Source organism: the organism of the source record quoted next, unplaced genomic scaffold (genome assembly GCF_019419815.1).
Source record: "Pyrus x bretschneideri cultivar Hongxiangsu unplaced genomic scaffold, Pyrus_bretschneideri_v1 Contig59, whole genome shotgun sequence".
NCBI lineage: Eukaryota > Viridiplantae > Streptophyta > Magnoliopsida > Rosales > Rosaceae > Pyrus > Pyrus x bretschneideri.
In genome coordinates this window covers 339427-351569 of record NW_025999797.1, presented here as the reverse complement: position 1 = coordinate 351569, position 12143 = coordinate 339427, and the positions used below count along the sequence as shown (strand labels likewise).

General features: G+C 37.8%; 1 protein-coding gene across 1 annotated transcript; it reads right to left on the bottom strand.

Annotated features, from left to right (window-relative positions):
- Window positions 1-812: 812 nt before the first annotated feature.
- On the bottom strand, window positions 813-2068 carry LOC125471173. Its single transcript, XM_048571311.1, has 2 exons — window positions 1635-2068; window positions 813-1546 (listed from the first exon to the last, which is right to left on the bottom strand). The coding sequence occupies exons 1-2, from the start codon at window positions 1787-1789 to the stop codon at window positions 946-948; spliced, it is 756 nt and encodes a 251-aa protein (XP_048427268.1). The 5' UTR covers window positions 1790-2068; the 3' UTR covers window positions 813-945.
- Window positions 2069-12143: the final 10075 nt, after the last annotated feature.

The following is a 12143-nucleotide window of genomic DNA, read 5'->3' as shown; positions in this document are numbered from 1 at the left end:
TGTTTTGAACTTAAGAATTTTGTTTTATGTGATTGAATCAAGAAACTCCACATGTTGCCAGAAAAAAAAAAAAATTTGTTTGTTGTAAGTTCATAAAAAAACTTCAAACTCTGTTTTCCTTTTTTTTTGGGGTTTTATTAGTTTATATGAATTTTATTATATTTTGTAAATGAGTAATGAGAAGAAAAATTTTAAAAAAATTACGAGGTTAATGCTGGGTTTTGTGTTCTAATTTATGGGTTTTGGTCAAAAGGGGTTTAGATATTTAGGTTTGATTGCTCTGTTTTATTTGCTTTTAGGGTTTTGGAGAGTTTGAATTTGGGGCAATGGGGTTCTAAGGTTTGCATGAATCATTTGTGCAGAACAGCCAATACACACGAATGAAAGAAAGGCTGATCTTTGCGGTTGGATGGATTTGCCAGTCTCTGCTCCAAGTGCAGTTAATTTATTAGCCCTCTTAGATTTTGCTTACCAAGTTTTAATTTTTCAGCCATTTTTAAGTTGTGATTTTTTCAATGATGTGTTTTATGGTTTTGAGTTTGGAGACTTAGGACCCGGCTGCTTCTAGACATCTTGAAAAAGCGCAAGGAAAATATTTCAATCAAGGCAAGTATCTCCAACTCTTCAGTTAAACCAAGGACTGTCCACCTAGGATGCATGGACACGGACACGGATACGGCGATACGATACGATACGACACGGGGACACATCAAATTTCTAAAAATGAAGACACGATACGTCAAGGATACGGTAATTAAAAATATATATAAATAAATAAATATATCTAAAATATTATAAAATAAACATTCAAATTTATTACTCAAGTTTAAATTTATTTCAATAAACTCCTAACAGTTAGAAAGATAGTCCATCCAACAAGCAATTAGTCTTCAAACTTGAAAAATTAAAATGAAAATCCAAACGAAAATTAAAAAAAGCAAAGTCTCATTCAACTTCCACATTCATGATGTCTCCTCCAGTAACTAAAGTAGTCTCCAATGACGGTTCATCAAGTGAAAGGTTAGCTATTTCAAGCATCCCGACACTTTCTTCACCCAAGTTTTCAAAGCCATCTCCTCCAACATCCCACAATTGAGTAATACCTTCCTTGTAGGTTGAGCTATTCCTTGATAAAAGACGAAGATTATTATGCACAAATACCAAATCTTCAGCTCTTTGTGGTGTAATTTTGTTCCTTCTTAAAGAGTGAACAAAACTATAAGTGCTCCAATTTCTTTCACAACAAGAGGAGGAACAAGGTTGTCCAAGTAGCTTCAACGCTATGGATTGGAGACTAGGTGTAGAAGCTCCATGGACAATCCACCACATCACTGGTTCCAAATGAAATCTATCATTCATAGAATCAATAGCTCCAAAGTCATTCAAGCACATAGAGAAAGAGGCATACTCCACATTGATATTTCTTCTAATTTCCTCATTGGAAAAGTATCTCTCAAAGCACTTTTTCCTTTCAATTGTAAGTTCAACATCTCGGTGTGGAGCAAGACGACTAGGATCTTCTTGGAGCCATTCTGAACTATAATACCTAAAATAAAAGAAATAACAGTTTAAAAATGTACTCATAATGCTAAAAAATTAATCTAGAAGAATTTATAAGTTAGCAAAATCATTACCTTGGATTTAATGAATGTGCCAAACAATGAAGTGGTGTGCTACTTTTAGTCCATCGCTCCAATAAAATGCGATACACCGCATCAAAAAAGCTGCTTTTTTCATGTAATGCCTTGCGCTCATTCCTGTATATAGCAGCTTTCACCTTTTCAATCATAGCATCCCATCACTCATACACCAAGTGAAGACAAGGTTTATCTGTGTCAGCCATTCTAATAACCTCATATATTGGAGCTGTAAAGAAAAGAATATAATCAATCTTCTCCCAAAAATCCTCATCCAATATCTTTTGCTTCACCATCATTGCTTTAACCAAATCATCTTCTTTGTACAAAGCCCAATTCGGGCTAATCACCATTTGTTGTAAACCTTCCTTTATTTCCTTCAATCTTCTAAGCATCACAAGTGTGGAAGCAAATCTGAAAAATTTAAAAATTAGGACAACTTATAATTAAATAAGGAAAAAAAAAAAAAAGTGGAGAAAACAAACCTTGTTTCGGCAATGGAAAGTAACTTTAGTTTGCAATGTTCATTAAACATGGACAATCTCATCCTATGGTTCATAATAAAATTTTTTATGGACCAAGCATCACTAGCAATAGTTGAAATCCAATTGCAGTCATCGTAGGAAACTTCTGTTTGTTTCGGAGTACATATACTCTTCAAAGCAAGATTAAGAGTGTGAACAACACAGGGTGTCCAAAAGATATGGGGATAGTGAGCCTCAATAAGTAACCCAGCAGCTTTACAAACAGGGGCATTATCAGTGATCACTTGAACAACATTTTCATGACCAATTTCTTTAATAGCTTCTGTAAGAAAGTTGGCAATACAATGCTTGTCTTTGTATTCACCTTCACAATTAATTGCTCTCAAGAACATTGGCCCACTTTCACAAGCTGCCATAATATTAATAAGTGGTCTCCTTTGAGCATCTGTCCACCCATCACTGCAAACACTTACACCTTTAGTGCTCCATGTGCGCTTGATTGGTTGGAGGCACCGCTCAATGTGACTCTTCTCTTATTGCAAAAGAGTAGTTCTCAGTGCGTTGTAACCTGGTGGAACATACCCTGGAAGTGTAGAAGCACGAACATATGAGTTCCGATAGTGCGGATTTCTTGCAAGGTTAAATGATAAGCCACCTGTATAAAACATCCTTGCAACTTCGGCATCACATTGATCTCGAGCCTCCTTGTTAAAAGCTTTACTGAGAGGCCCACTTATTCCCTTTCTCTTCTTTGGATCAAGATTTGCTTCAGGTAGATCATAACAGAATGAACCAGTATTGGGCAACGAAACATGTTTAGGAGCAGAACTCTTCAACTTGTATTCACACTCTCGAACTAACTTATTCATTTCCGCAAGAGTTTCATCAGTAACCTTGTTGCAAGGCGCGATCCCATTTCCAGACATTTTTAACAAATGAAACTTGACCCTAGAGTAGGATCCTTTATAAGTTTTTTGACAATAATTGCACTCAAATTTAGTATTTCCTCCTCCTCTATTTCCCACTTTTTCGAGCTTTTTGACATACTTCCACAGCGGAGCATTATAATTTTCAACAATCTCATCCAGATTAACATTATCATTCACATGATTATCAGGGAGATTCATTTTCCTAAATTAACAAACATATAAACAATAAAAGTCAATTCATCGTATAATCGTATAGACAAAGACTAATACATGAAAAATTTATATTAACTTAAGAAATAAAAAATGCATCATGAAAGCATATACATAAAATATTATAATCTAAATATCTAGAACACTGTATTCCCAATTTACATAACAGATTAAGCTAAATATCATGAAAGTACAATAATATCTAGAACAATGTATTATAATCTAAATATCATGAAAGGCTATTCCAATAGAAAAATGTTGGCGTAAGGATATATGGAGGTCCTTTTTATTATATTATATACAAAAAGCAAAAGAATATAAGCAAAAGGCTAAAAGCTTTGAGTGCTTCCACGGACAATGCCAGGAAGCTGCATTCATTGAACTACTATATTAATTTAATATATTATATACAAAAAGCAAAAGAATATAAGCAAAAGGCTAAAAGCTTTGAGTGCTTCCACGGACAGTGCCAGGAAGCTGCATTCATTGAAGTACTATATTAATTTAATATATCATATACAAAAAGCAAAAGCCCTTTTTCCAATCTACACATTGAATCAGTCAAAGCTTATTGCCTTTTAACTTCGAAATTAAAAACAGGAAAGCAAGCTTTCCTTTCAGCTGCAGATCCGGGTTGTGTTTCTAGGAACCAGATTAAGCTTCAAAATTACCATAGTGAAAATGAAGTTGAAAGTTCTTACCAGCAGTTGCAGACGGAGACTATGGAGACGACGAAGCAGTTGGACGGAGACGACGAAGCAGTTGGACGGAGACGACGGAGTAGTTGCAAACGACAAGTCTGATTTCTGATTTCTGATTTATGAGGTTCAAGTGAAGAAAAATAGGTAAATCATTATTTTATACCCAAAATCGTTTTGGGTTTTAGCCAAACAATCGTTTCAATTTAGCTAATTGGAATCAATCACGATTCTGTGCGGATTTCTTGATTTATTTTTTATTTTTTTTTCTTCTGATTATCCTCTGATTTAGTTGGATTATCCTCTGATTTAGTTGAAAACGTATCTGAAAAGTGTGATACGCGTATCTCGATAGTATGATACGCGTATCTCATTAATAAATAACGTATCCCTTCGTTCCGATACGTATCGGGCTCGTATCCACACGTATCCTATGCGTATCCGTATCCCTGCGTGTCAGATACAGGATACGATGGCTGTTACATGTGTCCATGCATCATAGCTGTCCACCCACTGTGTAATTGCTGATCAACTCTATGCTGATAACGTTTAAAGTGTTTTGCACATCGCATGGAGGTTGTTATTAATGAATAGACCAACAATTATCCACATTCTCTTAATAGGATTTCACACAATATGAAGTAAACCCAATACTTAGAATTGTATACCTCTTGGACAAATTAAGCACCCTTTAGTCTGGGTTTGTATATGGAGTTAATCTTTTATGTGTTTGATGATTGTACATTGCCATGTATGCTTGAGATATTTTGTTGAAGAAGAGGCTAGATTTTGGATTTAATGGCTTCTAATTCAATCAATTAGTTCACTACGTAATTATCTCAACTTTATTCTAAGGTATTTCTCTTTATTTTTACAACAACGGTTTAAGGGCTTTAGTTGGTACTCATTTAGTTATTTGTTAGTATGTTTTCTAAATAAAATAAAAAAATCATGATTTGTCCACTCTTTGATCTTTCCATGAACTCTTTATGTCCACTATTGTTTCTACTCTCAGTGTTTCAATATATTTGTATTTAATTGATTAAATTTGTGTCTTTACAGTTTTAAAAGGAAGTTTCAAAGTGTTTCTGAATGCAGAACAAGAGAAGAATGTGATGAGCTCTAAGAACAGTGAAGTAAGTATTGGAAGAAGTTCTAGGGTTAGTCTAAGTTAAATCTCAAACCCTAGTCGGCAGACATAGGTGTATGTATGGTGCACTGCAGTCTAACAACTAAGTATGGCTGCCATTGTTGTGTATGGCTGTCATAGTTGTCATTCTCCCTAATTCAAGGGATTTCTACCTTACTTTAGTTGTTAGCTGATTGTACTTATCTTTAGTTGTTGGTAAAGCATAAATCAAGGAAAGTGTTGTCCCTTGATTTCTGCTTCCGTTTTCTCCTTTTCTTCCGCTCATATATATGAGCTTTCTTTGTAACTTGTTTGATAATAATGAGAAATAGACATTCAAACTTCAATATGGTATCAGAGCAGTGATCTCTATCGATCTGCTTCTGAATATCGTCTTCCTATTTCTTCTTTATCATGGCTGAAGGGAGCTCCGTGCAAGGCGAAGAAGTAAACTCGCATGTTGCGTCTTCCTCATCTCATCAAGACGTGGATATTAATCCAAATCAACGTCTTAGTTCCGTCCTACTAAATGAGTTCAACTATCTCCCGTGGGAGAGGGCTGTCACACTTGCGTTAGGAGGACGATCGAAGCTGGGTTATGTTAATGGCGCGATCCCAGCGCCTAATGTGTCCTCATCAGGTTACAATGATTGGCTGTGCAAGGACCAGCTGGTCATGTCATGGCTACTCAATTCTATGGATCAAAAAATTGCAGAAATCTTCGGTTATGCTGAATCTTCGTACACTCTTTGGAAAAACCTCAAAGAGATGTATGGGAATCAGAATAACGCAGCTCGAGTGTTCCAGCTGAAGAAGGATATTGCTAGTCTACAACAGGAAGGGAACTCATTTGTGCATCATCTTGGCAAGTTGACCACCATGTGGAACGAGTTGAATGTTTATCGGCCACACACCATTGACGCTGCTGTGCTGATCAAGAGAGCTGAAGAAGATAAAATATTTCAGCTTCTAGCAAGTTTGAGCTCTGAATACGAAGATCTCAGGTGTCACTATCCAAAGGGAAGAAACTCGCAGAAAGATCATGACTGTGGAATTAAAGTCAAATATACCAGAATCTAGGGTATATTTCTCAAACCACAGGGCTAGTGAAGAGAGAAGATATAAAGGAAAGAAACCTACTGTGAAATGTAGTTATTGTGATACTGGTGGACATACACGAGACCATTGCTGGATTCTCCATCCTGAACTAAGGCCCAAGCACTCAAGGGACAGCAACAAGAGCTTCACTAGAGGAGCACACAACCCATCACCCAAGGCAAACCATACCATGACTTCTCATTCCGAGGAAGCACAGATGTTTACATCCAATCCGGCCATGCTGATAAATGAATTTGCTGCCTTTCTTCACAAGAAACAAGGTGGTGGAGAGAATGAAGGATTAACTAGTCAGGGTGACAACAAACCAGCTGCTCTACTTGGACAGCTTGCTGGTTTTTTGGCTGGGAAAGAAGGCATGACACAACAAGATATTCCAGGTATCTTGCGATCCTTCCTAACTGCTCTTGAAATAGGTAATATGCATGATTATTGGATTATAGATTCAGGAGCCATTGATCATATGACCAACAAGTCCACAAATCTATATGATTTTAAAAAACTTTCATGTCCATCTCAAGTGTCAGTCGCTAATGGCAAGGGTGCCATGGTTGTAGGGAAAGGAAAAATACATCTGATCTCTAATAATGTCGAGTCTGAGGCACTCTATGTTCCTTCATTCCCTTTTCAGCTTTTATCTGTTGGAAAAATCACAAACTCACTAAACTGCACTGCCATCTTTTCTCCCAAAATTGTGATTTTTCAGGACATCATCACCAAGAAGACGATTGGTGAAGGTTTTTTTCTAAACGGTCTTTACTACCTCTCCAAGCATGTTCAAACTCCCAAGGCTTTTCAAGTCACCTCAAGTCTGATTCAAGAACAACAACTTTGGCATCGACGCCTTGCACATCCTTCTGATAAAGTCCTATCTTTTTTGTTTCCAAACCTGTGCAAGGTTATAAGTTCTTGTGATGTGTGTCATTTTTCTAAATTCACTAGGTTACCTTTCACTTCCTCCCTATCTAGGGCTAGTAATCCTTTTGAAATCGTGCATTCCGATGTTTGGGGACCAGTTTTAGAGTCATTTGATGGATACAAATACTTTGTAACATTCGTGGATGATTTCACAAGGATAACTTGGTTATATCTTTTGAAATTTAAAAGTGAAGTGCTGGAAGTTTTTCAAGATTTTCATAGACTTGTAAACACTCAATTTGCTTCAAATATTCATGTCTTACGATCAGATAATGGCTCCGAATATATGTCCCATAATATGTCTCATTACCTAAGCACACATGGCATATTACATCAAACCAGTTGTGTTGGAACGCCCCAACAAAACGGGGTAGCAGAAAGGAAAAATAGAGACTTGCTTGAAAAAACTAGGGCACTGATGTTTCACTCGAACGTACCCAAAAGATTTTGGTCTCAAGGTGTCCTTACTGCTGCATATCTTATTAATAGATTGCCCAGTAAGGTTTTGAATTTTAAATCACCTTATGAGATTCTGAAGGGCAGACAGATAGATTTGTCACACTTACGGGTATTCGGATGTACATGTTTTGTTCACATTCAAGCACAGAAACGTGACAAGCTAGAACCACGAGCTGCAAAATGTGTGTTCTTAGGCTACTCTTCTACTCAAAAGGGTTACAAATGTTACAATCCCACAACTAGGAAGATGGTTGTTTCAAGAGATGTAAGATTTGAGGAACCAATGCCTTACTTCACTCAACCCTTGGACTACTCTCAAGAGGGGGAGAAACTACTTGACTTGTTTCCAATGCCATATCCATGTGAAGAAGACACAACAGATGTCTTAAGGGACCAAACACTGGATGAGGTCCATTCTCAGCCAGTGGTACCTGATGAACTTATCTCATCTGAACCCTCGAGGAGTACTTTCAACCAAGAGACTGCTCAACTACCAGTGGCTCAACCTTCCACAGTTCGTCGAAATCCTTCTCGTGAGAGGAGACTTCCATCCAAGTTAAATGATTATGTGACTTATAATGTTAGGCACCCCTTGACTTCTGTTGTTAATTACAGCAAAGTGTCACCTTCATTTGCTGCATTTCTTAATACAGTTACTGAGACACATGAACCTCGAAGCTTTCAAGAAGCAAAATTACACAGCGAATGGAGAACTGCTATGGCAGAAGAGCTTCAAGCTCTTCACGAGAACAACACCTGGACCATCATGAAGCTTCCCAAGGGAAAGAAGGCTGTAGGAAGTCGTTGGGTGTACAAAATCAAGTTCCATTCAGATGGCACGATTGAAAGACACAAAGCTCGATTGGTTGCTCGTGGATTTACTCAGACTTATGGAGTAGATTACAAAGAGACCTTTGCACCTGTGGCAAAGATGAATACAGTGAGGGTGTTGTTATCTGTCGCCATTAACAATGCATGGCCTCTCTTCCAAATGGACGTTAAAAATGGTTTTTTACATGGGGAACTAGAAGAAGAAGTTTTCATGAAAATCCCCCTGGGTCATCCTCAATCACACAATCCAGACTTGGTGTGCAGACTTCATAAATCCATTTATGGACTCAAGCAAAGTTCCCAAGCATGGTATGCCAAGCTTAGTCATGTCCTAGAGGGAGTTGGTTTCTCTCGAAGCAATGCAGATTCCTCTCTATTTGTGCGATCGGGCACATCTGGTAAACTTGTTGTACTTATTTATGTCGATGACTTAATTGTTACAGGTGATGATGTTTCTGAGATTAGTGACCTTAAGCAATATCTCAGTCACAAATTTGCTATCAAAGATCTCGGCATTCTTAAATACTTCTTAGGAATCGAGGTGGCACATTCTCACAAGGGCTGTTTTCTAAATCAGCGAAAGTACATCATTGATCTCCTTCATGAGGCAAACATGACAGATTGTAAACCTGCTCGAACACCCTTGAATAGCAACTTGAAGCTACAGTTCCATGGTGATCTCATTCCTAACAAAGAATACTATCAGCGACTGGTTGGCAAGCTCATTTACCTAACTATCACTCGTCCTGATATAGCATATGCTGTGAGCCTTGTTAGCCAGTTCATGCATGCTCCAAACACAAATCACATGAAGATCGTTCACCGTGTGCTTCGCTATCTGAAGGGTTCCATTGGTAGAGGGATCCTCATGCGTAATAATGGTCATACTCAGATCTCAGGATACACAGATGCAGATTGGGCAGGGAACTCTCTCGATCGAAAGTCTATCACTGGTTTTTGCACATTCGTAGGGGGTAACCTTGTCACCTGGAAAAGCAAAAAACAAAGTGTGGTTGCACGCTCAAGTGCAGAAGCGGAATATCGTGCTATGGCATCAACGGCATGTGAGCTTACTTGGCTCAAAACCCTACTCTTGGACCTAGGGTTTCCTCATTCGCAACCTATGACACTTCATTGTGACAATCAAGCAGCAATGCACATCGCATCCAATCCTGTCTTCCATGAGCGAACCAAACACATTGAAGTTGACTGCCACTATGTTCGGAATCAAGTGCAGTCCAAGGTAATTGCTACACACTTTGTTCGCAGTCATGATCAGATTGCAGATCTCTTCACCAAAGGACTGCCATTTACCGTTTTTCATCATCTCCTATCCAAGCTCGGATCAATTGATCCCTTTGATCCAGCTTGAGGGGGAGTATTGGAAGAAGTTCTAGGGTTAGTCTAAGTTAAGTCTCAAACCCTAGTCGGCAGACATAGGTGTATGTATGGTGCACTGCAGTCTAACAACTAAGTATGGCTGCCATTGTTGTGTATGGCTGTCATAGTTGTCATTCTCCCTAATTCAAGGGATTTCTACCTTACTTTAGTTGTTAGCTGATTGTACTTATCTTTAGTTGTTGGTAAAACATAAATCAAGGAAAGTGTTGTCCCTTGATTTCTGCTTCCGTTTTCTCCTTTTCTTCCGCTCATATATATGAGCTTTCTTTGTAACTTGTTTCATAATAATGAGAAATAGACATTCAAACTTCAATAGTAAGAAATTAAATCCTCAAAAGTAAAGCATGTGAATCATTTTTGTTGTACATAGGTTGTTAATGTAAAGTTAGTATAATCAAGTGCAAATTGATGATGGGAACAATTTATTTACTCTGGGATTTGTACTTATAAAGTTGCCACTTTAGTTGTACATAATCTCTTAATGTAAATTCAATAGAACATACATACAAAGTGAAGACTTATTTCTATCATTTGGGTTCAACTGCTTTGATCGGTTTCTAAATTATATGGAGATGGATGTTTTAAATTGTGGGTACAGTTTCAAAACCAGCAGCAAAGTGCGGACATCTCTACTTGTTGGCATTTACTATATGTCTACATTAACTTAAAATACGATAAACCGTAACTTAAGGTGGCTCTATATACAATCTTCTATACCAAAGAAAGCAACAAAGGAAAACTTATAGATACAACCAGATGCATTATCTACATCTTAAGTGTAGTAAAAACGCACTTTTACACACTTTTTGTATAATCCAGGAAAATATAATACATATTCTTTATTTGTGCATGACAATTACACAGGAAAAAATAACACAATTTTTGAAGACTCGAGAGTATGATATAAACAATATTACAAATTGATGTGATGAACCGCAGAAACTAGACACAACCAAGAACGAAATCAAACAAGAAAAATCCAACAAGAAGATGAAAATTAAAGAAAACAATGCAACACAAATAAAAAAAGACGTTGCTCCAATATTTACGTATATGTGTGCTAACATGTGTGCAGATAGTTTAAATGAAAGTGCAATTAGTGTGTGTTCGTGTATGTGTGTGTCACTGTGTGCACGCGCGAGTCCTTATGTCCATATATGTGTTTACGAGTGCTGGTCATAGGTACATGTGCAGATGTGCCCGTATATGCATTTTCCGGTCACTGTAATGGCAAGGGGAACTCCCCTACAGCAGCCAAGGCCTCCTTCGACACGGCCAACTTCTCCCTCGAAATATCCAAGTTCTCAAACCCGTTCCTTATTCCCTCCACATTCAGTATCTTCAACAACCTGTTTAGACATTTATCCAAATCGAGAAGTTGCTTGGCGTGTTTATACTTTTTGAAGCTTTTCCACCGGCTAATTAAGCTTGGAGCACTTGAGAACCAGCTCTTCCCCATCCGCTATTTGTCTCACAATCTTTTCCACTTCCTTGTTTGATTGATCCAACACCTTTTTGTATCTCTCTATGTCTTTGATCAGTGGATTTAGCGCTTCTAATGTGGAATCGAGATCTCCGAGGAGCTCTCTAAACATCAGTCTTGTCCTTGACATCCTTAACAACCTCATACAGTACAGTAAATAATGCTCCTACAGCAGCACCTGCAAAAAGTTCCCCAATTCCTCCCATTCCAGCTTCTCTCAAACGAAACCCGACACCGACAAATCCGAAAACTAACTCGTAATCATATCAATCAAAGCTTGAAGACAAGAGAAGACCATAGCAGTATGAAAAAACCCAAATAAAAATGCTCTCTTTATTCTGCTTCAATCCACTGACTTTTACTTTCACCTACCCCCATTGACTTACCAAGCAAATTACAAAGCTGCTTCCTGAGAAACTTCGAATCGGAGCCATTGACTGACCAAGAAGATGCTGGTTCTAAGCAAAATATCACACCTAACTATCACATTCATGGCTTCCGACGAGAGTGTAATTACAATGCATTGATCCAGAGATAAAAAACTAAAATAAATATTTAAAATTTTAAAAACTACCCTGCAACTTGAATCGTTGATCTGATTGACCCCTGCGGATTCTTGCTTCTCCAATTTTGTGGAAGGCAACGCAAACAGTGGTGTGCATGGGTGAATTTCTTGTTTTTCTTTCTTTGGGGACAAGGAATCCTCCTACCAGAACCCAATTCCCATCCCTCTCAGAAAAGTGTTGCGTTCGATTGCAATCGGTCGCAAGTTGGAACCTTTCAGTCGTGTTTTCTTTCTCCAGTCACTGCTCACTTCTTTTCTTAGAAAGAACTGGGAAAATAACGA